Source organism: Mustela putorius, unplaced genomic scaffold (assembly GCF_011764305.1).
Source record: "Mustela putorius furo isolate JIRA1106 unplaced genomic scaffold, ASM1176430v1.1 tig00000228_pilon_pilon_pilon, whole genome shotgun sequence".
NCBI classification, from domain to species: domain Eukaryota; kingdom Metazoa; phylum Chordata; class Mammalia; order Carnivora; family Mustelidae; genus Mustela; species Mustela putorius.
In genome coordinates, this window is record NW_025421322.1 from 4,232,012 (window position 1) to 4,257,478 (window position 25,467).

Genomic DNA, 25,467 nt, shown 5'->3' on the forward strand with positions numbered 1-25,467 from the left:
CCTGCCGAGCTTGGAACCCAATGCAGAACTCAGATTATGACCTAAGCCAAAACCAAGAGTTAGACACTTAACTGATTGACCCACTCAGGTGTCCCAGTAACAAGCATTTATTAAGCTTCTTGCTAGAATCTATAAAAGGAAATACAGCAATATGCTCTTTTACTTAAAATTCAAGCCAGATGTCAATAACTTCCTATAATCAGCCAAACTAAAATGCTAAATCAGTAAAATATATATTAAGTATTTAGAATTAAACATGATCAGAGATACCGGTATTGGTTTTAAATTATTGAACCATACGAATACTTTTATTCCAAATTACTATACCTCAATTCATGTTTTATGTTTTATTAAGTTAAAAGGTAATTATCATGTTTATACTGGCTTTATAATGGTCGTAGCCTCAAGCTATTTATTATATGCTAATACAATTAAGATATATTTTGGAGTTTTGGGTCTATTTATAAAAGATGAAGGAATACTTGAAATTAATAAAACTGACATAATATTGGACAATATTATGACAATATTATGACCTGAGCTGAAGGCAGAGGCTTTAACCCACTGAGCCACCCTGGTGCCCCTATTATTCCTACTCTAAATAGTCATGAGTGTTTTAAAGGAGATTTAAATATATATATTTATATAATATATTTGCATGTGTGTCTATATATAAATATAACTGTAACTGTATATATAAATAAAAATACCATATTTTAATGTACTCTTTATTTATATATTTAATCTCTCTAGTGCTCTTGATTCCTTTTCTAGAATTGAATTTCTACCTGGTATATTTCCTTTCATTCTAAAGCATTTCTCTTGATTTCTAGTAGTGCAGGTTTTTCGAAGACAAATTGTTTTCATTGTTTTGTTTTGTCTTCATTTTTAAAGCATATGTCCAGCGGGTATATAAACCTAGGTTGTCTTTTCTTATTTTGGCACTTTAAAGATACTAATCAATTGTCTCTATATCAGCATTATTCCTGATGAGGAAATATCCTTAATCATAGTTTCCTTATATATTTATTTTTTTCTGAGTGACTTCAAAAATTTTCTTTCTGGCTTTGGTTTCCTGCAGTTTGATCATGATGTGGCGAGATCTGTTTTTCTTTTTAATTATTCCTCTTGGAGTTTGCCTAATTTTTCTTTTAACCTGTCAATTGATATTGTTTATAAGTTTTGAAAAGAAATTTTCAAAGAATTCTTCACTTCCAATAATTACATTTTTTAAAAGATTTTATTTATTCATTTGACAGAGATAGAGATCACAAGTAGGCAGAGAGGCAGGCAGAGAGAGCGGGGGGGAAGCAGTTTCCCCACTGAGCAGAGAGCCCGATGTGGGGCTCGATTCAGGACCCTGAGATCATGACCTGAGCCGAAGGCAGAGGCTTTAACCCACTGAGCCACGCAGGTGCCCCAATATTACATTTTAAATCCTAACATTTCCGTTTATTGCTTTTTGATCATTTCTCTCTCTACTGCAGTTCTTCTTTGGTTCATGCACACCATCTACCTTTTCCACTATATTCTTTAACATATTTATCAGAGCTGTTTTAAAATCTTTTATAATTCTGGTATTTATGCTCCCTTTTGAACTCGGGCTATTGACTGTTTTCTTTTTTGATAATGAGCTATTTCTTTTTCTGTTACTCTGCTTCATATTTTTTAAAATGAATGCCAAAAGTTGTATATAAAAAGGAATAATAGTGCCTATGGTAGAAAAATGTTTATGCCCATAAAAGAACATGCTTCTTCTTCTGTAATGTAATTAGTATAGTTAAGTTGTGTCTGGCTTTTGCTTTCTTTTTTTTTTTCTTTTTATTATTTAGTTTTTATAAGTGAAGTATAGTTGACATACATTGTTATTTACAGGTTCATGACATAGTGGTTCAGCAGTTGTATACATTATACGATGCTTACCATGTTAAGTGTAGTTTCTGTCTGTCACCATATAACATTACTTAAATAGTATTGACTATATCCTCTATGCTTTATGATCTTTGTTTTTATTCTCTAGGTGACGTGGGTCTGCTTCTTGCTTTACTTATGTTGAGCTCACCGTAGGCTTCACATTTTTTGAGAGCAGGATCAGAATCTTCCTTTCAGTATTGTTTGTGATTTTGCTCTTGGTTCTTACCTGTGCGCAGATCTAACATGCCTTGTTTGCTTGTTATTATTTGCCTACAGGGGAATCTATCTTAGTTCCTCTTTTCTTCTCCTAGTCACAGATAGCCCTGGTTGGTGCTCACTGAAAAGTTCACAACGACTGTGGGATTTCCTTTAGTTTCCTTCTCTGCTCTCAGAAGTCATCAGGCTCCATGTGCCTGCATGTTACTGGGGTCTTCCTCATTTCTCCAGTCCTGTGCCCTGCCATTCTCATGAGTATTTGGTGGAGGTTTGTTGAAAAGAGATGTCAGGTGGGTACACTCCTCTTGTGTCTAGTATTCTCAGGGATTCTAAATTGTCGTGTCAGTCCCCAAACTCATCTTTAAACATTTGTTAACATTTCTCTTCTTTTCTTAACAACATGTTAAGAAATTCTGCCAATTTCTGCCAAGAATGAAAGCCACTATTCATTCCTTCCTGCCTTAGGGTTTTTCATTTTTAGGATTTTTGTTCATTAGGTTTCTTTGCAAACCCTGCTGTATGATGAATGTTGAAAAGCATTATATGGCTTGTTTTTGTTATGATGGAATAGAGTTCTCCTGTGATTTTCTATATGCTATGGGAAAGCATGATAATTTTTAATTAAGTAACATGAGCTACCGTATTCACATACCTAAAAGTCTTATGTTTCATTTATACTAAACTTGACAATTACCTTGGCTAAAGTTACCCGTGGTTGGCAGCTCATCCCTGCTCTGTCATTTCTTGCCTGTGATTACTCTATCTTACCTTTATTCTCCACCCATGTTTTTGATTCGTTCTTTTTTGTTTACTTAACAGGCTAAAATTCTTGAAATTATTCTTAAAAATTAAAGCAGCAAATAATTTCTTAAAAGCTGTATGAATCTAAAATACCCTTAATTTACTGTAGCTATGTAATAGAAAAATAGTGAGTTTTAGCCACTGAAGCTTAGATGAAGATGAATATGTCTGTGTTTTTTGTCTCATTCATTGATTTAACATAAAATGCAGGGTACTTGCCCACTTTTATACCTCAGTATTTCACAAGACCATCTCATTGGCTTGACAGAGTTTCTATAGCTGACAAGAAGCATGTATATTTAATTGTAATTCTGTGCACCTTTGGTCTCTCACTCTTTTTTCATTTTCATTTCATTTTCAGCTTAGGATGTAACTGAAATGACAGGGGTGCCTTGGTTTAACTAATTTGTGAAGTCTGGGTGGAATGTGCGTAAAGGAGCCATTTTTGGCAGTGAGCAGAGAAATAAAACACACTTTTCTTATTAGTTGTCTCCCAGGCTAAAATTAAACAGAATAGTATATTGCCAAGTTTTAGTGATTTATGAGGAATCTGTTCTGAGTAAACTCAGAATCAGACTAGTTGTCTGTGCGCTTACATGTCAGAATTTGTGGGTTATTTTTAAAGGTGAAGTCTCCTGAATTGAGTATAATATGAAAATATCCCTTTAAATTTAAAAGAACTTTATCTCTATAATTTCAACTAATTTGATATTAAGTTAATAGATTATTCTCTTTTATCACCTATGTAACATTCACAGAGGTCCAGTCTGGCTATGTGTCATTCAGTCATCTCTGATATAATGTAATCATATAACTTTTATGAACATTTGTTGAAGTATTTAACTTCTTTATAATAAAATAAGGCTTTTAAGGTTAGTTTTCACATGAAAATACTTATATGATGCATTTGTTTTCCTTTTCCTTTCTATAAAATCTCAATTAAAAAGGAATGCTACTAATTCACTAAGAAAGTTTTTTAAAAAATTTACCCAACACATTTAATTTCTGACACAGCTGAAAGGACTTTTACAATAACTTGCCCAATATGGAGAATGTCTGTAATTTTCTAATTTACTTTTGTCCTTTGAAGTTTTCATACTATTAAATTTATAAACTGCTTTGTATTTTCATCATAATAATTAAAAAAAGTTTGTGTTTATCCTGAGAATATGTATGTAGTGAGTTTGTCTGCACGGCTATGAAAAAGGGTAAGATTTCTTTGTCTCTGCATCTCTTATTAGACTCTCTGTGATGCACATCACATTGTAGTTAATGTTAATTTATAATAAAAAATGATTTCTTCCCCCCCAAAAAAGTAAAAATAAAAAAGTTTGTATGTGCCTTGTACTTAAGATGCATAATATTAGAACAAACTTATCCTGATATATTCCTTTTTAAAAATACATGTAATTTCTGTGTTTTCTTCATTATTTTAAACAGAACACTTTGTACATAGAAAAGAATATATATAACACATATAAATTTTGAAGTAAAATCATATACTCAATTCCATTTATTTTTTTTTGCTGAGAAGTTGATTGTTTGTGCTTTTAATCTCCAGATGATCATTCTTGTTGTTCAGGGTGATTTTTAAAAAAATCTTCTTTTCCCTTCAGTGTTTGTAGCTTCTTTCTAATTTGTTTAGCAAAATATGTTTATGTTTATTTTTTTATGTTTCATTTAATTTCCAGTTAGTTAACATACAGTTTAATATTAGTTTCAGGTGTACGATTTAGTGTTTCAACAAGTCCGTACAACATCCCATGCTCATCACAGGTAACCCCTTAATCCCCATCATCTATTTTACCCACCCCCTTACCCACTTTCTGTCTGGTAACTGTCAGTTTGTTTTCTAGTTAAGAGTCTGTTTCTTAGTTTGCCTCTCTCTCTCTTTTTTCCCTAATGGTTATTTGTTTCTTAAATTCCACATTTGAATATAGTCATATGGTATGTGTTTTTCTATGACTTATTTCACCTAGCATAATACTCCTTAGCAAATGGCAATATTTCATTCCTTTTTATGGCTGAGTAATATTCCATTGTGTGCTTATCTTCCATTCATTCCATTCCATTCTGTTCATCAGTCAGTGGACATTTTGATTGTTTCCACAATTTGCCCATTGTATATAATGCTGCTGTAAACTTCGGGGTGCTTGTATCCCTTCAAATTAGTATTTCTGTATGCTTTGGGTAAATAACTCGTAGTGCAATTCCTGGGTCATAGGGTAGTTTGTTCTATTTTCAACCTTTTTTTTTTTTTTTTAAGATTTTATTTATTCATTTGACAGAGAAAGAGATTACAAGTAGGCAGAGAGGCAGGCAGAGAGAGGGGGAAGCAAGCTCCCTGCTGAGCAGAGAGCCTGATGTGGGGCTCGATCCCAGGACCCTGAAACCATGACCTGAGCTGAGGCAGAGGCTTAACCCACTGAGCCACCCAGGCACCCCTATTTTCAACTTTTTGAGGATCCTTCATGCTGTTTTCCACAGTGGCTGGACCAGTTTGCATTCCTACCAGCAGTGCAAGGAGGCTTCCCTTTCTCCGCATCCTTGCCAAACCTGTTATTTCTTGTGTTGTTGATTTTAGTTATTCTCACAGGTTTTAGGTGATATCTCATTGTAGTTTTGAAATGCTTTATATGTTTTGGTTTTATTGAGTTTTATTTAGTTGTGGGGTTTTTTGAGGCTTAATGTCTTTCAACAATTTTGTAAAATTCTCAGCTGTTAAGTTTTTAATAATATTGCCTCTTCCCCATTTTTTGGTATCTCCCTCTGGACACATTTGATCTTCTTACTCAGTACTCATATCTCTTAACCTCATTTTCATAACCATTTTTCATTTTTGTGTTTTAGATACATTCTAAATGAGCTCGTATGCTTTCCCCATTTCACTTTTTTTCCTCTTCAGCTATAGCTGATCTGTCTAACCTGCCCAATGTGTTCTTTACACCAACAATTAACTATGTCATTTTTATAGTTAGTTTTTCTTTAAAGTATGTTCTTTCCTGATACTTTCTCTTTTTTGATACTCTGCATGAAACCATAGTTTTATACTTTAAATAGCTTATACATAGGTGTTTATTTTCTGTATTTGGCTATCTGCAGTCTAAATTTGAAAGTCTAAATTTGTTGTTTGTTGCTTTTTCTGACTCTCTCACAATGGCTTGCTTTCTGTAGTGTTGCTGATTTTTGGTGATGAGAACCCTTTACAGATCATAATTTGTGGTGGTTATATGACAGTGAATTGGAGACTTTTCAAACAGAAGATTTTATTCTGCTTTTTACTAATGGCTAGAGAGACACTCCTCAGCAAGAAAATTGAAATCTCATCTACCACTCTTTTCTCTTGACCCCAATTGAGAATCCTAATTGTGTTCTCCCTCATGGCAACTGTTCTTTTTTTGTGTGTGCCCTTTTCAAGAGGTAACACTTCTCAAATCTTTTCAATAATTATTTTGGTGTTTACTTCCATATTTTTAAATAATATGACTTCTCTTGCTCTTTCTTGGTCACTTTAGAGCAAAATTTATTGATGTCTTACTCTGGAAAATGATATTTAGCCAACACTCACTCTGTCCTGCTCACATCTCACATTCTTCTTATATATACCTACTTTCAAAATTGTTATATCATGTTTGATTAATCAGTGCATCTATTATTTTCAGAACTTACATATTTCTGGTTATAACTATTCATGATACAGTAATGTATGCTGTGATTAGTTATCATTTCCTTTATAGCATGTGTTTTTCCTGTATTTAATAATTGTGTTTTATTGCTTTTCTGGGGGCCTGAGTGGCTCAGTTGGGTAAGGGTTTGACTCTTGATTTCAGCTCAGGGTCACGAGATAGAGATCTGCATCCAGCTCAGCACACGTCTGTGCTGAGCATGGAGTCTGTTTGCGGTCCTCGCTCTCCTTCTCCCTCTGCCCCTTCCACTGCTCTCTCTCTCTCTCTCAAAAATAAATAATAAATGTATCTTAAATATTGTTACTACATTTTTCACGTACCTTTCACTAAATTACTGTTGTTGTTTGGGGATTCCTGTCACTTTTCTGCTGTATTGGATCTTTTGTCTCCTGGACCCCACATTCTTCTTTCTTATTGCAGTTGCTTTTTGTGGAACACATTTCTTATTATAAAATATGTATTATTTGTGGTGTCTTTAATATTTATGTGATATTAATTATAAAGCAAATTATATTACAGTGGGCTTATGTGGCAGGAAACACTTCACAGCAATTTAAACCTAACTATAATTTCATTTCTTTATATGGAATTTGGAAAAATCTTTTAACTTTTAAGACTGAATTATATATTCTTGAATTTAAATAAGAATTTTAAACTCTCCATTTAAAAGTATGTAATTAATTTCTTTAAAAGATTTTAATACTTCTTATGCATTCTGCTATAGAAAAAATTTATATATTAAATTATATTTTCTTTTTTTTTTTTTTTTTAAGATTTTACTTACTTCTTTGACAGAGACAGATCACAAGTAGGCAGAGAGGCAGGCAGAGAGAGAGAGAGGAGGAAGCAGGCTCCCCGCCGAGCAGAGAGCCCGATGCGGGACCCGATCCCAGGACCCTGAGATCACGACCCGAGCCGAAGGCAGCAGCTTAACCCACTGAGCCACCCAGGCGCCCTAAATTGTATTTTCTAAGTGACTTCAGTTATGACTCCCCTTTTCCAGTCATCCTGTATTTATCTTCTCCTATTCATTCCTTCCTGATATGTATTTGAGTAACTCATTGCTCAGGAGCACACGTATTGTTACATGTGGGAAGTGTTACATTTGGGAAGTTAAAAGTGGGTGGGATTTCTGTTGTCTCTGAATGCTGTCCAAGAATCTACACTGAATATTCAGAAGCACCAAAAGGTGGAATAGGAATACATATGACAATTTTTGCTCATTTGAAAATACTGTGCAAAAGTTTTTAAAAAGAGGATATTTCTCTTGCTTACTCTCCTCTATATTTCTATCTCTATCTCTGTGTGGTTCACTTTTCATAGGAGTTGGTACTAATAGTAATTGTATTTAAATAATATGCAATGTTATAGAATGAATGGGCTTTCGTACCTAATCCAGGAACTCATCTACCTTTTATTACGACTCTCTGTTCCTACCATATGGCCGTTACTTTTCTAGATACTGGAGATATAGTTGAGAGCAACATTGACAAATACCTCTTACTTGGTACTCCATATATCCCAACAGAGATAATAATATTTTATCAAAAAAATATATGTAGAAATGCAAAATGTATTCATTGAATGCACATAACCTGCACATAAATTATGAATGGGATATTATGCTTTAGTTAAGTTCGATGTGAGTTGCTTTTTATCACTGAGGGACTAAAATGCTTTGCTAGAATGGAATTGCAACTTGTTACACTTCAGCTTTGTGTTTTATGTCAGAATGTTAGCCTGTGTTTCATCTAGGCAGATCTCTTGCTTCTGTACGTTAAAAGCTATAATTTGCAGTGATTTATTGAGTGGTTATAATAATCCTTCCTTTCACATTGTGAATTAAGTTTGTAAAATAAACAAAAAAGGAGATAATATTCTGTTCTCATGACCAATATAGAAATTGCTTTTTGCCTTAAAAATAAAGCTTCTTATTATTAAAGACATATTCACTTAAAAAAATTTTTTATATATAAATGCAGTTTGGTTAACTTATACTGTATAATTTTTCAGTTTCTGGGATAGAATTCAGTGATTCATCAGTTGCATATAACAGTGAGTGCTCATTACATCAAGTGCTTTCCTTAATGTCCATCACCCAGTTACCCTATTCGCTACCCCCCTCCCCTCCAGCAACCTCAGTTTGTTTCCTATAATAGGAATCTTATGGTTTGCCTCCATCTCTGTTTGGTCTTATTTTATTTTTCCTTCCCTTCCCCTATGTTCATCTGTTTTGTTTCTTAAATTCCACATATGAGTGAAATCATGTGATAGGACATATTTGCTTTTATTGAGATAATTCATTTTCCATAAAATTCATTATTTTTAAAGCGCATAATTTGATGGTTTTTAGTATATTTGCAAGGTTGTGCAACAATCATCATTTTCTAATTCTGGAACATTTTAATCACTCCCCAAAGAACCTCGTATCTATTAGTAGTTACTTTCCATCGCCCCTGCCCCAAGCCCTGGCATCTGCTAATCCCACCTTTTTACTCCGGGGTTTTGCTTATTCTAGCCATTTCATGTAAGTGGAATCATCCAGTCTGTGGTTTTCTATGACTGACTGACTTTCACTTAACGTGTGTTCAAGGTGTGGTGCAGGCATGGATCAGTACTTTATTCATTGTGATGGACAAATGATTTTTCATCATGTGGCTCTACCACATTTTGCTTATCCATTCAACCATTCATGGATATTTGTGTTATTCCCACGTTTTGCTATTATGAATCCTGCTTTGAAAAGTTGGGTACAAGCTTTTGAGTGGACATATGATTTTAGTTATCTTGGTACATACCTAGGAATAAAATTGTTGGGTCATATTGTGACTGTATATTTTGCTTCTTGAGGAAATGCCAAAGTGTTTTTGAAAGCATTTGCATCATTTTATGCTACCATGAGCAGTATATGAGGCTGGAATTCCTCAAGATCTTTTTGTCCACCTTGTTAATTTGTCTTTTCTATTACAGCTGCCCTACTTGGTGTGATGTGATACAAAGCTTACTATTTTATAGGAGGAATTAACACAATTTTAAAATCTTGATTTTTAGGTGCTGTACTTCTTTGTAGTGTACAAGGAGTAGCAGTTAATATTGACCCAGTCTTATACACCTGGCTCATTTATCAGCCACAGAAACGAACCAGTAGACATATGCAGCAGGTAAGAAATTTTTATAATTTACTTTATTTATTTATTATTTTTTAATAATAAATAATAATTATTTTTTAACATATAATATATTTTTATCCCCAGGGGTACAGGTCTGTGAATCGCCAGGTTTACACACTATAATTTACTCTCTTAATGAATAAATCTTTTTCTTAGTCATTTGTTACAGTTATGTATTGTCGGAATTGATTTTTTTTTTTAAGATTTTATTTCTTTATTTGACAAGCAGAGAGAGAGAAATCACAAGTAGGCAGAGAGGCAGGCAGAGAGAGAGGGGGAAGCAGGCTTTCTGCAGAGCAGAGAGCCTGATGCGGGACTCAATCCCAGGACCCTGAGATCATGACCTGAGCTGAAGGCAGAGGCTTAACCCACTGAGCCACCCAGGCACCCCTGGAATTGATGTACCACAATTCCTTTGTCCTCCATTCTACCCCTTTCAAGCAATTCTATTCTTTCATTTCTAAACAGTAAGTTACTGTATCATTGACTATTGAAGTGAATTTCTATGCAATTGCTGGTAAAGCAGAAACACTGGAAAGACTAGTTTAGGTAGTTCTATTTTACTGACTTTCTTTCCTTCATAGTGCCTAGATGTTTGTTCTGAGTGTCTGATGTGTAGGAATTGCGTAGAAAATGTTAGCGTTTGTTTTTATTATCTCTGTATTTCCTCTTCATCTTTAGGTTTACTCAACAAGTATTCATAGAGTGCCAAACCCCTGGATTGGGATGGTTGGTATAAAAGAGTTGGGATGTATGCTTGCTTATTTATTTATTTATTTATAGATTAATAAATCTATAAATAATCTCTAAAATCTATAAAAATCTATAAAAATCTCCCCCTCAGAGAGAGAGGGGGAGAGAGCGAGCACAGGCAAACAGAATGGCAGGCAGAGGCAGAGGGAGAAGCAGACTCCCTGCCGAGCAAGGAGCCCGATGCGGGACTCGATCCCAGGATGCTGGGATCATGACCTGAGCCCAAGGCAGCTGCTTAACCAACTGAGCCACCCAGGTGTCCTGGGATGTATGCTTATTTAAAAGGGTATAAATTGCAAAGTAAAGAGTACCTAATTGTAGTTCCTGGAATGCTTAAGTGTAATTTTCTGTGTCATGATGCTTAAATGGAATTCTTAGAGAAGGGTTTTATTTTTCCCATTTTAAAAATGAAGAAACTGATGCTTATTGACATTTACCTACCTATTGTCACATGTAGTAAATGGCAGAACTAAATGTTTTTCAGGCCAAATTTATGCTACCTTGCATTGCATTTTCCTATTGACTTAATTGTAATTTTATAGTACTCTAATTGAATGACTTGGTATTTGTTTAATATGAAACATTTATAAATTTTCCTGTCATCCTTGCACAGGGGCCATGCTAATGTTCTCTGTATTGTTCCAGTTTTAGTATATGTGCTGCCAACGTGAGTGCTGCATCTTTTTTCTGAAATAACTTAAAGCTAGGTGATAGAAAAATACACAATTTCATAATTAAATAAGACAAAAATGGACTGAATATTTCAACCCATGTCTCAAGGAGTATCTTTTAAAGGATTTTCTTAACCCTGTCTTAATTTGAAACTACAGCTTCCATTCCCCAGTTTCATTGTTCTTTTTTATCAAATAGTTAGAGACCACAAGGCACTGTGCTAGATACTGGGGCTACAGAAATAAAAGTTAATTTTTAGTATATCCCTCCGTCTAGAGTTATTTACTGTATTTAGGAATATGAAGGAATATAGTAATGCCATTTTTAGAAATTGCTATATTAGATCTAAATAGGATTATGTGGAAAAAGATAAAGAAGAATAGTTCTCACCGGCAGATGAGGTTGTTAAAAGGAGGAATTAAGACCGTTGACTTTAGCATTATAGCAGTAAACCAGACCAGAAAGGTTGCTCTAGACTGAACTGTGTGAGCAGAGGAAAAACAACAACAACAACAACAAAAACACCCCACTAATTTGGTAAGAAAGGAACCTTCAGTGATTCCAGACTTGAGCCAATTTTTCTAGAGACTGGTAGGAATTGGAAACCAATTCATAAGACTTTTTTTTTTTTTTTTTTTTTTTAAATACAGAGTGTTTGCAACTTCATCCTGAAGTGTAAAGAAGAACTATAGGAATCTGATATAAAGAGATTTGAATTTTAGGAGGTTTTCTCTAACAGAATGTTGAATAAAACTAAAGAAGAAGAGGCAATACAGAGATAATAAAAATGAAAGTGAACATTTACTATGCAATTCTTATGCATCAGATACTCAGAACGAAAATCTGGGCACTATGAGGGCAAATAGGCCAGTAAAAAACAGGACCACCTTAACTAGTCTTTCCACCATCTCTGCTTTACCAGCAGTTGCATAGAAATCCACCTTAACAGTCAATGACACTAATATCAGGGTGCATTTGAGAAATATTTTAGATATAAGTTCTTTTAATTGAGCAATAATTGATGTCTTAGTTTTCAGGTATACAACATAGTGATTTGATATTTGTGTATATTTTGAAATTATCACCACAATAAGTAGTTAACATCTGTCACTACAGATAGCTACAGATTTTTTTCCTTTTTTTTTTTTTTTAAAGATTTTATTTATTTGACAGAGAGAAATCACAAGTAGATGGAGAGGCAGGCAGAGAGAGAGAGGGAAGCAGGCTCTCTGCTGAGCAGAGAGCCCGATGCGGGACTCGATCATGACCTGAGCCGAAGGCAGCGGCTTAACCCACTGAGCCACCCAGGCGCCCCGATTTTTTTCCTTTTGATGAGAGCTTAAGATCTACTCTCTTGACAAATTTTAAATATACAATATGGTATTTTTAACTATAGTCATATTGCTGTCCATTACAGCTCATAACTTATTTGTTTTTTAAGTGGAAGTTTGTACCTTTTGACTCCATTCACCTCAACTGTCCATGAGTTTGTCTTTTTTTTTTTTTTTAATATACCATATATAAGTGAAATCAATAGGTATTTTTCTTTCTCTTATTTCACTTAGCCTAACTACCTTATTACTTGGTCCATCCATATTGTCACAAATGAGAAGACTTCTTCTTTATGGCTGAATAATATCCTGTTGTACTGTAAATTTTCATTGGTTATTTTATAAATGACACAAATATGTCAAGTTATGCTAGAGATATCCCTGAAGATCAATGTTCCAGCATCTTTTTTTTTGTCCTAGCATCTTAAGTAGATCTATTCATTTGATTGATAACAACCACCTTTAAAGATTTTTATATTTAATTTTATTTTTAGTATAACTATTTAAAATTAAATGTAAATATATATTTTAAAAAATTCCAAGTTCAAAACAGTAGTTTTGTTTAAAAGTAATACTAACAAATACCCATAACCCTATTCATCCAGAGTTAAAATGATATTGGGATAAATATCTTCATAATTAAATCTTTGGATTTTTTTTTAAGTATTCACTTAGAATATATTTTTGAAAGTGTAATTAATAGTTAAAGGCATATACTGAGGGGCCCTGGTGGCTGATTCAATTAAGTGTCTGCCTTTGGCGTCAGTCATGACCTTGGGTTGCTGGGATTGAACCCCAGATCAGGCTCCCTGCTCAGCAGGGAGTCTGCTTCTCCCTCTTCCTCTCCCTCCCCCCTCACTTGTACTTCCTTTTTCTTTCTTTTTCAAATAAGTAAGTAAAATATTTTAAAAAATTAGTTAAAGGCACATATTTTTGAATATTTTGAAGACTTTGTTATATTGTGATTTACCTTTTACAGTTGGTTACAGTGTACATTTTCACCAGCACTTCACAGTATTACTATTTTACTATGGTTCATCAGTATCTCAAAAATATATTTTTAAAAATATACTTAACCTACTATTTTATTCTTACTTTTTTTTTTTAACATGGGTAATTGAGAGAAGAGCGTAATTGATCCCTGTGACTGTATCATCCAGCTTTAATAATTATCACTCATGACTACTCATCTTTACTTTTTAAACTCTATTGGGTGAAAAATGCTAATACTCAGTAGTGGTGAAAAAATAGAAAATTCATAAACTTACACTACTGTTATGAGTGAAAATCAGTGAATTAGCAATATCCAGTAAAATTGAAAATAGGCATTGGGGCACCTGGGTGGCTCAGTGGGTTAAGCCTCTGCCCTCGGCTCAGGTCATGATCTCAGGGTTCTGGGACTGAGCCCCACATTGGGCTTTCTGCTCAGCAGGGAGCCTGCTTCCCTCTCTCTCTCTGCCTGCCTCTCTGCCTACTTGTGATCTCTCTCTCTCTCTGTCTGTCAAATAAATAAATAAAATCTTTAAAAAAAACAAGTTTAGTCCTTACAGTTTGTTTTAAAAAAATTGAAAATAGACATAGCCTCTAGGCCCTAAATCCCACTTTTTTTTAAAAAAAAGATTTTATTTATTTATTGGACAGAGAGATCACAAGTAGGCAGAGAGGCAGGGAGAGAGAGAGGAGGAAGCAGGCTCCCTGCTGAGCAGAGAGCCCGATGCGGGGCTCGATCCCAGCACCCTGGGATCATGACCTGAGCTGAGGGCAGAGGCTTTAACCCACTGAGCCATCCAGGCGCCCCTCTAAATCCCACTTTTTAATAAAGATATGCTTTTAACACATATACTCATAGGAGCCTAAAGAGTCATGAATAAGCCTCTTACTGCAGTATTTATTGAAGCCATGTAAAACTGGAGACAACTTGAATGACTGTAAGGAAGTAGATAAAAAAAGTATGACATATTCACATGATAAGATAATTTATTAGTAGAGATTATATGATAGGTTTTAATATGTATGCCTCAAACTATACCTAATGCAAAAACCAGTTTTCCAAGGATATATGTAATATGAGAGCATTTATGTACATTTTCCCAAAACTACCCTTAGAAATAAATAAATGGTAAAATAAGTGGTGTATATGAGTATGTGTAAGTAAAGATAGTTGTTAAAACATGCATTTCACGGATTTTATCAGTATCATAATCGTGGGTGATTGCAAGAGAAATGGGCAGGTGGTTAGCAGTTGGAGGTTTTTTTGTTTTGTTTTTTGTTTTTTTTTAAATTTTTTATAAACATATATTTTTATCCCCAGGGGTACAGGTCCGTGAAACCAGTTGGAGGGGTTTTAACCATATCTGTAATACTTCATTGTCTCTTTTTTAAAAAAAAGGAAATATAAAAATGTAAAGAACCAGTAACTATTAGCTGTAATGAGAATGTGGATGTTGTTTTTCTTTATAATTTCCTATACTTTTACATTTATTAAATTAATAAGAGGGAGAGTTTTATATTAAATTAATAAAGAGGGAGAGTTTTTTTTAGAAGAACAGCAAAAGCTTTTAAGTAGTTTGAGATCATGGAATATTGATGCATCAAGGATAGGAGAAATATGAGGCTAGGATACACTGATATTTGAGGAAATATCTAGTACCAGAAGGTAGAAGATTATTAGTAGAAACATGGAAGCTGGCTAAAAATAAATATTGTTTATTTTTATATTTTTGACTGGAGTAGCCATATTTCCAGAAAAGTGGAGGAAATCAAATAATTTTACTCTATATCCAGTATCTCTTCTTGCCTGACATGTGGTTTCTGTATTAGTAATAATTCAGCAAATATTTATGGAGAGTCTTTTGGACACTGTTGTAGGTATTTGGAATACAGTTCTATAGGAGACATATCAGAGCCTGCTGTCTTATTAGGAGGTGTTTTGTTAGGGCTTTTAGTAAATTGTTGCCTTTGTGAAAAATGCACCCAGTTTCAGCCACCAAAAGGAAGGGTATTCCCAATATTAAGGCTCTTATGAATCTCATCTTTCAGCTATTTTTTTAAAGATTTTATTTATTTATTTGACAGAGAGAGATCACAAGTAGGCAGAGAGGCAGGCAGAGATGGCGGGGCTCCCTGCTGAGCAGAGAGCCCAGTGCGGGGCTCGATCCCAGTATCCCGGGATCATGACCTGAGCTGAAGGCAGAGGCTTACCCCACTGAGCCACTCAGGTGCCCATCTTCCAGCTATTTTGCTTGAGTTAAATATCACACTATGCAGAATATAATTTTTCTCTAATACATTAATTTGAATTTGAACATTGTTTATAAATGATGGCCAAGAAATTCAGGGGATTTTGGAATCACTAAATACTAGAACATATAGGGGTTTTTAAGTAGACATCTCCACTCCCATATTTTATAGTTGAGGAATTTTAAATACATCAAAACTTAACAATATGTCAAACGTTTCTCATCTAGGTCTTAAAATACTAATTTCCTATTCAGATTTTATAAATATCAGTTTTACTAAATTCTTAATATGCAAGTAGGTACTATACATTGTGATGTTTCCCACAAATATATTTAACCTTTCCATTTTCTCATTATCCGCTTCCTTGTCCTTTTACTCAGTTGAAGTAGCAACTTTAAAATACTTTGCCTTTATCCCCCCTCTATCTCATGGCTTGATTGATTTGCTGCATTGTTAGATAATGTTCAGAACCTGAGTTCTGATTGGGATGTTTTTATAATCGAATTAGTATTAAATAAGTAATAAATGTTGGGTGAGGCTTAAAGTTGGATCTTGAAGAATGTGGTGTTGTGCTGTTGAGAGCAACGTTAGACTGCGCTGCTCTCGAGCAACCCCTCCAGAGCTACCATCGGACGCAGCTGTGTTACAGTTAGCAGCTGTTGTTGCCCACGCTGCAATTGCCTTCTCAATTTGTGGCTAAAACCCAACATTTCATGATTGTTTTCCACCCAGTTCAACATTGATCTTTGATCCTGCAGCAAACTTTAAAAATACCTTTTTTTTCTTTTTTGCCAAAAATCTGACAAGATTGTATTGGGCGTCATCAGCAGTAACATCAGACTTTATTTCAGTGAATAAAGATGAAACAGCTGCTTTATTGTCCAATTCAGCACTCATGCATTCAATATAGGATCATAATGTTTTCCAGCTTTCTCTAACTGTGGATACTTTTCTGTGCTTTTTAAATATGCTACATATATCACTTTGTGAGACAAAATGTAGAGATTTTCAGCAATTCTTTATTAAGTTGAACTGTAACATGTAATTAATCACTTTATACAAGTATGTTTCTAAAGTATCATTTCATAAGGATAACTTTTTATTTTCTAATAACCACGATTTTCAAAGCTGATTTTAGTTTTGATTTGCCCTTACCGTATTATCTTTATGCTTCTTACTGAAATTTATTTTAAATTTCATTTATTTTCAAGCTATCTTAGTTTCATACAGAATTGTAATTTCACGCTGAAACTAAGTGTCCCTGTGTGAATCTGTGTGCATAAGAGAGAGAGATGAAGAGAGAGGGGAAAAACTGTGAAAAGTACAGTTGACTGATTGATTTCATGATTGATTTCAAGTAATAAACTTCAACACCACTTATGAAGGCTTTTCCTCAATGTCGCCATGTTTAACCTTCACTGCTTAAGAAATAGTAAATAATTCAGTGTTTCATTTGCCTCTCTCCAGCAGCCTGTCGTAGCTGTTCCTCTTGTTATGCCAATTAGCAGAAGGAAGGACGATGAGGTGTCTGTTGGAAGTGCACCTCTGGCAAAGCAGCAGTCATATCAGGCCTCTGAATATGCCAGCAGCCCTATAAAAACAAAAACAGTAACAGGTATGTGTCAAGAATTCTGAAGGGTCTGTGATTTTACCCTAACTCTAAGCTCAAGTAAGTTATCAGGTTATCCAGGCCACAGTTTCATGAATGCCAGCCAAAGACATGGGCCTCTTGGAATGGAGACAAAGGACTTTATTATCTTGCAGCATTAGCAGTAACCTAGGCTATTAGCATTTTCTTGTGTACTTGTCCTAAGCCTCATTCCCACAGAGTGGTACCAGGGAGGTTAGATGCCACCTATACACAGTGGATTATGTTAGAGGAGAGGAACCCTCAGTCAGGGAACCTGAACTTGCTATAATCAGTAGAAAACATGCCTGCCATTTTCTTTGGAGGGAGGCAGTATTTGTAACTTGCAAGGCCTAAGCCTTTACTCAAAAGGACTGTAGCTCTGTCTTTTGAGTCTGTATGCTGTACAAATATCCTTGAAAACTGGGCACAAAGGCACTCACTGCTTTACTTTTAAGACTTGCAAAAACACTAGAGATCCATAAAGAACCAAGTATGTTCTTTCTTAAAGTGAATTCTTGCGAAATATATCTCAATTTTCTCCCTCTCCTTTCTCTCTCTCAGCTAGATCATCTCTGCAAATAAAGAACAAAAATATTCTTCCATAAAACAATTTTTAAATCCCCATTTGTGTAATTGAAAAGAAAAGCACTTTATAATTGCATTTAAGTGGTATTTTCTTGGTTAACTTGTAATGTTTGTGATGATCGGTCACATCTTCAGGAGAGTTTATATTTTTCCTTAGATGCTAAGCTTTATTTCATAGGACTTCTGTATTCTGAAACATATTGGGAAAAGTTTCATATTTTTCACTAAACTAAAAACCACTTATTGAATGTCTATACTGGGCAAAACTCTGTTGTGATATGGAGCATAGATACATTAATAAGACATGATCCTCGCCCTTAAGGAACTTAACATATATATCAAACTAACATTTATAGTTTAGAGGAAAAGTACTATTTTCTGACCATATTTAACAACAATAAAATGGTAACATACATTTTTCTGGAGTTTTACACTTGTTATTTTACTTTTCCTAAAGTATTGTTGTTATGTTTATTTTGTGAAATTATTCAACTTCCACCTGTTAGCATCCACAAACCTTTTACTTTGTTGAGATTTTCTTTATCAAATGCCAAAATGCCTATGCTTAGTTTTTGTAACATAGGAAGCTGATCTGTAACTTAAGTATTGAACTTTTAATGCAGTATTATTTCCTTTAGATACTGTGCTAAGTTTTATACTTTAGATCTCTTGAAATGTTAATTTAGATAAAGATTTATAAATATCACTTTTTTTCTTTTTGTGGGTGTGGAGGGAAGAGGGAGAGGGAAAGTGACAGTCTTAAGTAGGTCCATGCCCAGCACAGCCCTGCTCTCAATGCAGGGCTAGTTTTTATGACCCTGAGATCATGACCTGAGCTGAAATTAAGAGTCAGACGCATAATATATACTGAGCCATCCAGGCACCCCATATAATTATTACCTCTTTTTAAAAAAAGATTTTATTTACTAATTTGACAGAGTACAAGCATGGAGAGTGGCAGGCAAAGGAAAAGGGAGAAGCAGGCTCCCCACAGAGTAGGGGGAGCCAGATGTGGGACTTGATCCCAGGTCGTGGGATCATGACCCGAGCTGAAGGCAGTCTCTCAACCAACTGAGCCACCCGGGCACCCATCACCTCTTGATAAAACAAGTAAAATGTCTACTAAAGAATCATTTGTTAAAAGTAAATTTAATCTTGTATGCATATTAACCACATATTCTGACCTCTTGCTTACTATTTAGTCATGTTCTTTGAATCACAGTTGATAATTGATTTAAATTAATTGTTAAGGATGAATATAGATAAGGGAAAATGCTTAAGATCTCAATGAAATTCCATGACAGAGGATAGAAATTATGATCATAGGTATTTATTCTTTATGATTTGTGTATCTTCCTACTTGAAGTCTCACTGTTTTTACTTCTCTGGAAACCTTGGTTTGTGGTAGTGCTCTCTTGAGAATGTTCTATGCTAACTAATTTCTTTACTTAGGATTAAATTTCAAAAATTTCAGGGGCGCCTGGGTGGCTCAGTGGGTTAAAGCCTCTGCCTTCGGCTCAGATCACGATCCCAGGGTCTTGGGATCCAGCCCCGTGTCAGGCTCTCTGCTCCGCAGGGAGCCTGCTTCCCCCCGCCCCCCTCTCTCTCTCTGCCTGCCTCTCTGCCTACTTGTGATCTCTCTCTCTCTGTCAGATAAATAAAATCTTTTAAAATAAATGATAAATAAATAAATAAATTTCAAAAGTTTCAGTTGTATTTTTAATTATATTACTTTTCCTCCTTCAGTTTTAATTTAAAAAATGTTTTATGAGTTCTTTGTATCATTTCTAAATGAAATTATCACTGTTGTATTCATTATTTACATTGCATCATGAATCGAAATGAATTTGGTAATTCATTCATAGCCTTTTACATATCTTGTTTGTTTTTTTTTTTTACTATTACCATCTTAACCTTTAAATTGTATAGTTCAGTTAGTGTTAAATATATTCATATTATTATGAAATGTACATTTAAATTTTTAGCTGAATTGTATAGTGGAGAACTGTCAGTGTTAATTTATGTCTGAATTCTTACTAAAATGAGTTTTTATATTTTCAACCTAAGGTCCAATCTTGGTCTTAAGTTCATTCCCAACAATTATGTAGCATTTTTGGCACATGAAGGCCAAAGCTTGGTGATACTGCACTGGCCTTGATTTTTGCTTGGTGATTATTCAACAAAAGCAGACATCTTCCTCTTCCAATCACAATTAACCAATGTTAAATAGCTGGCTACAGGGAGAACATATGTTTGATTGTTGGAAATGTGTTGACAGCAGAACAACACTATTTCAGTGATACAGGCACATAGGGCAGGCCAACCCAGAATAAAAGCATGTCTCACATGAAGATAATATATTATCACAGAATTCTAAGTAATCTTCTAGAGAATCTATTTTTGAAAACAGGGAAACCCCTAAAAACGATAACATCTGTTTACCCTATGTTTTGGAAATGTTAGGAAAATTCATTTGGAACTCTTGATGAAAATGTAATGGATATGAAAACTTTAAAAAGAAGAGTGCTCTATAAATGATAGCTCTTTAAAAAATATTAGCTATTTTTCTCTTGCATGTTTAGATATTACTTCTCAAGTCCAAAGCACTATAAGCATATGGTTAAAATAATAGAAGGCCTTTTAATTTGACTTCTCAGGTACTACAAAAATAGTACAAAAATTAAGATGTGATAATTAATGATGTAAATTTTAGTAGATAATGCTACAATTTCAAAGTATGGAAGTTTGGCTTCTGACCATGGTGGTATAATAGGGACTAGATTTATATTCCTGCTATAAATAAATAAGAAACTTGTCCAAATATATGGGAGAAAAAAAGCTTCTAGACATTGGACAGTAGGCTGTACAGGACTGTGAATCATCACAGAAAGGAAACAAAGCATCCTTTGGATTGCCTTGGCTTTCTGGCTAAAGGCACATTCCAGATCAAAGAACGGGGTGCGACGTATTAAGCTGAGCTCAGTGTCTTGCTGAATTGAAGTTTAGGGAGGCAAAGTGACTGAAGTAGTAGGAGGTGGAGATGATGGCAAAGCATGGGATAAAATTGTAGAGAGAGAAAGCTGTGTAGCAAAAGAACTCCAGAAATCAGGAATAGTGTTCTCATTGAGTATTTGCTAAATCGTAAGACATGCCTGCATAGGATGAAACTCTGAATGGTTGGGCAAAGGATGACCTAGAAACCATAATCTGAATGATTGCCAGAGCTCACACAGGGCTGGAAGGTATTCAGGTTCCTATTGTCATAGTCTATAATCCTGTCAGTTATTCAGGATATTCGGTAGAGACCTCAGGAAAGCCATACCCCCCGTGGTGGAACTAAACTATCAAAAATGTAAAGGCTACCTTAGATTCACCTTAAGCAAGTTTTAAAAAGCCTCTGAAGCAACAAAAACAGTAGTTTTAAGTGCTGGCAAAATGAAGCCCAACACTATTTTTTTTTCTTTTCTTTTCTTTTCTTTTTTGAAGCCCAACACTATTAAGAGGATTGTAAGAATATCCAGACATGTAACAGCTTAATATAATTTTTTATTTTTTATAAACATATATTTTTATCCCCAGGGGTACAGGTCTGTGAATCACCAGGTTTACACACTTCACAGCACTCACCAAAACACATACCCTCCCCAATGTCCATAATACCACCCCCTTCTCCCAAACCCCCTCCCCCCAGCAACCCTCAGTTTGTTTTGTGAGATTAAGAGTCACTTATGGTTTGTCTCCCTCCCAATCCCATCTTCTTTCATTTATTCTTCTCGTACCCACTTAAGCCCCCATGTTGCATCACCACTTCCTCATATCAGGGAGATCATATGATAGTCAGACATGTAACAGCTTAAAAATCACAATGTCAAGCATTCAGATGCATAGAGAAGCATAGAGATGCAAAGAAGTAGTAATCTATGACCAGGAGAAAAATAAGCCAATAGAAATAAACTAAGAAATGGCATAGATGATAGAATTAGAGGTGTATTAAATACTTGTACATTCAAACAGGTATTATAGCTGTATTCAGGTATTTAAGGAAAGATGAGTACATTTTGGAGGGAAATGGAAGACATAAACCAAGCCCAACTCTAGAGTTGAAAAATATATGGGAAGGGAGAAACTGACTGGGTAGAAATAGCACTCGAGTAGGCATTGCAGAAGAAATCGACCTTGAAGGCCTAGTAATAGAAACTTGCCAGAATGAAGCACAAAGAGAATAAATGGGGGGAAAAAGGTGTATCAAATTTTAGTAGACTGTAGGATGATAATTAATTTGAGTAGGCAGAGTAGGTCTCACTGAAAATTTGAACTGATATGAAGCCAGTAAAGGAGGGAGCCTTGCAAATAACTTTGGAAAAAACATACGGGATTTTATGTATCTTCGAATAAATTACCCAGTCTAATCCCTTCACTTTATAATTACGGAGATGGATAAATTGCTTGACCTCTTTATGAATAAAAGGTTAAAAATATTTAGTGAAAAAATATTTAGTTCCAGATGGTGTATTTCACCCATCCCACCACCTACCTCCTCTCTGGTAACCATCAGTTTGTATTCTATAGTAAAGAGTTAGTTTGTTGGGTTTTATTGTTGTTGTTTGTTTTGTTTTGCTTTTTGCTTATTTGTTTTGTTTCTTAAATTTCACATATGAGTGAAATCATATGGTCTTTATCTGTCTCTAACTGACGTATTTTATTTAGCATTAATACTCTTTGCCTCCATCCATATTGTTGCAAATGGCAAATTTCATTCTTTTTTATGGCTGAGTAATATTCCATTGTGTGTGTGTGTGTGTGTGTGTGTGTGTGTGTATCTGTGTATCATTCTCTTCATTAGTCAATGGGATAGGTAATGGGGATTAAGGAGGGCACTTGTGATCAATAGGTGTATGGAAGTGTTCAACCACTATAAATAAAAACTTAAAAAAATAAATCTCTTGATATGAATATTTATATTGCTCCTTGATTTCATCCTTATAAAAAAATCTTTCTCAGTTTGATTATTGTTTAACTCTGTTCTTCAGATTCCACTTGGTAAAGTGTTTTCTGGTGCTATATGAGGTGCTTTGCTATTTAACAAATTACAGAGAATAACACTTGAAAAGTAAATAGCACCCTAATTACGTTAGTTAACATTTTCTCAATGTGTTAATGCACCTGTAGCAGACTCATACACACACAAATAAAGTTCCAGATTATGAAGGCCATTCTGTGATTATTAGTTGCCTTCTTTCTTTACTTAACAGCACAACCAGCCGTAGGAGTCAGATCTGTGCAAATTTAGTCATCTACTATTTTCCCCTCTAATACCAAATATATAACCAGCCAACTTCAGAGCATTCTTTTTTGTCAAGGCATGGTTCTAATTTTTCAGTCCAGTCCCATGGGACTGAAATAGTGAAGAATTTTATATCAGAGCTACCAACAAGGTTATAGTGGGAAACACTAAACTTCTTTGATTAGCATGGAAGGATCTGCCACTCTTTAATTGATGTCACTTCAGTGTTGCAGTTAAATTGCTGGATGACACTAAGAAATGAAACACTACTGCTGACATATTTCTTTCTTCCCTAATATGTATGTTTATATATATCCCAGAATCAGCGATATATTTTAAGAAATAAAAAAGTTTATGTTTCTGATGCTTCCATTTCTCATCAGACATATGGAAATTCTATCTTATTTTCTCAAAGAAAATTAAATATGGAAAATCATGAAATTTTAAAATCACATTGTTTATATTACCAATAAAGGTTTCAGATTTTTTTGAAGAATTTTTTTTTTTGACAATGAACTTCGGTTATTAGGTAAAATATCTAATTGCATTTTTTTCTGATCTCATTTAAAAATATAGTATTTTTAAATTAAACAGTAGTTCAGTAATGTAGTTGTAATGATTGAGTTAATTTTGGCTGAAAATATCAGAAATCTCTCAATAGCAATGGTTTAAATAAGATTGAGTTTTGTCTCTCATGTGAAAGCTTAAGGGTATACACCCCAAGGTCATATGGCTCCCTAAGGTATATGACTCTTCAAGGTCAGGTACTTTCTTATTCCACTATGAGTGGCTCCTGTTCCAGGCTTGATGAATGGTCCACAATGGATGCTTCAACTGCTTATCATGTCTGCATTTCAGTGAGCAGAAATCAGTAACAACAACAACAACAACAAAAACAACAACAACAGAAAGAAGAAGAAGAGAACACCTTACCTCTTTGAAAACTATACAGAAGTTGTACTGTTCACTTCTGCTTGTATATTCTTGGCCGGAAAAACTAGTCATATTTATTTGATCATATGTGATCGTATCCAGAGCTGTATAGGATCTCAGGAATGTAGTCTGTATTTTTTAAAGCCTGGGTTTGTGTGACCAAAAGGTTTGGGTTCTAACTAAAAAATAGAGAAGAGTAGATAGTACAGGTTAATTTAGCTCATTACAGGTTACTTAGTACAGGTTATTCACTCTGCCATAGTAACTTAAAATGGAATGTTGTAAGCTGGAGTTTGGTGAGAAAGGTAGAAAATACTGTGCTTTAAGTGAGAATATCAGAAGACAAAGCTGGTAAAAGTGTTGTCTTGTCAGAGTGTTGCTTAGGTTTTTCACAGTGAGTGCTAGATTCATTGCCTTTGGGATCTTACACAGTCAAAGCCTTTACAAAGTGTGTGATCTCCCAGGGAAACTATATGAGAAGCAAAATGAGAAGAAAGCCCAAAATTAAATTCTTTAAAGAGTAAGTAGAATGAGCCAATGAAAAGATTGAGAAGCATCCTTCTGAGAATTAGGCAATGTAAGTGTATACATATGAATGTATACATGTGTATATTTTATATATATATATATATATATATGGCATAATGTGTGTGTATATATATATATATATATATATAAATAATATACACATGTATACACATGTATACACATCAAGATGAGGATGGGTAACTGCCTAGGATGCTGCAGATTCATTCAGAGCAATGAGGCAGAAATTGGCCAGAGAAGCTTTAGTTGTTAGGAAATGAATGGTAATTCAAACAGTCACTATGTACACCTCTCTTTTCAGAAATTTCACTGTACAGACACTTGGGTATGTCTAATGAGAGGTAAAGAGAGAAGGAAGAATTGGAGATAAAGGAACATTGGGTATAATTGATACAGTGACATCACAAATGAAGCAAAATATAAGATCTTAATAGATGTAGGACTTGATAGGAGAATTGCCTCTTCCTTTGAGACAGAGGTAAGAAGACTATACATCAATTAGTTAATTTTCTTTCCTACAAGAGTTATGTATTATTTTCTTTGCCCTGTTTGAGAATGTAAGAAATGAAGAAATGTGTAAGTTTTCAGCATAAGACCCTGTTTTGCATATACAAGGAATGTGTTCCTTCTAAGAAAACAAGACCTTACACTTTTTACCTTCTTTTTTGTTTTGTTTTGTTTTGTTTTGTATACATTTACTATGGTA

At 34.5% G+C, this 25,467-nt stretch overlaps 1 protein-coding gene and 1 non-coding gene across 10 annotated transcripts in view; one reads left to right on the forward strand and one right to left on the reverse strand.

Annotated features, from left to right (window-relative positions):
• The window catches only part of VPS13B (vacuolar protein sorting 13 homolog B), a 762,523-nt gene that overhangs the window by 296,070 nt on the left and 440,986 nt on the right, over nucleotides 1-25,467 (forward strand). For 7 of the 9 annotated variants that reach the window (XR_006606124.1, XM_045077980.1, XM_045077982.1 and 4 more), the window contains exons 20-21: nucleotides 9,669-9,778; nucleotides 17,251-17,398. Coding sequence is in view for 8 of the 9 variants with exons in the window: in XM_045077980.1 (XP_044933915.1) it covers nucleotides 9,669-9,778; nucleotides 17,251-17,398 (258 nt within the window). In the remaining variant the exon portion in view is untranslated. Of the gene's footprint in view, nucleotides 1-9,668; nucleotides 9,779-17,250; nucleotides 17,399-17,974; nucleotides 18,034-25,467 lie in introns of those variants that run through there. The other 2 variants (XM_045077983.1, XM_004768901.3) reach the window with 2 other exon arrangements.
• LOC123391510 lies at nucleotides 11,110-11,215 on the reverse strand. The gene has a single exon (XR_006606221.1). It is a non-coding gene; the product is annotated as a U6 spliceosomal RNA (small nuclear RNA).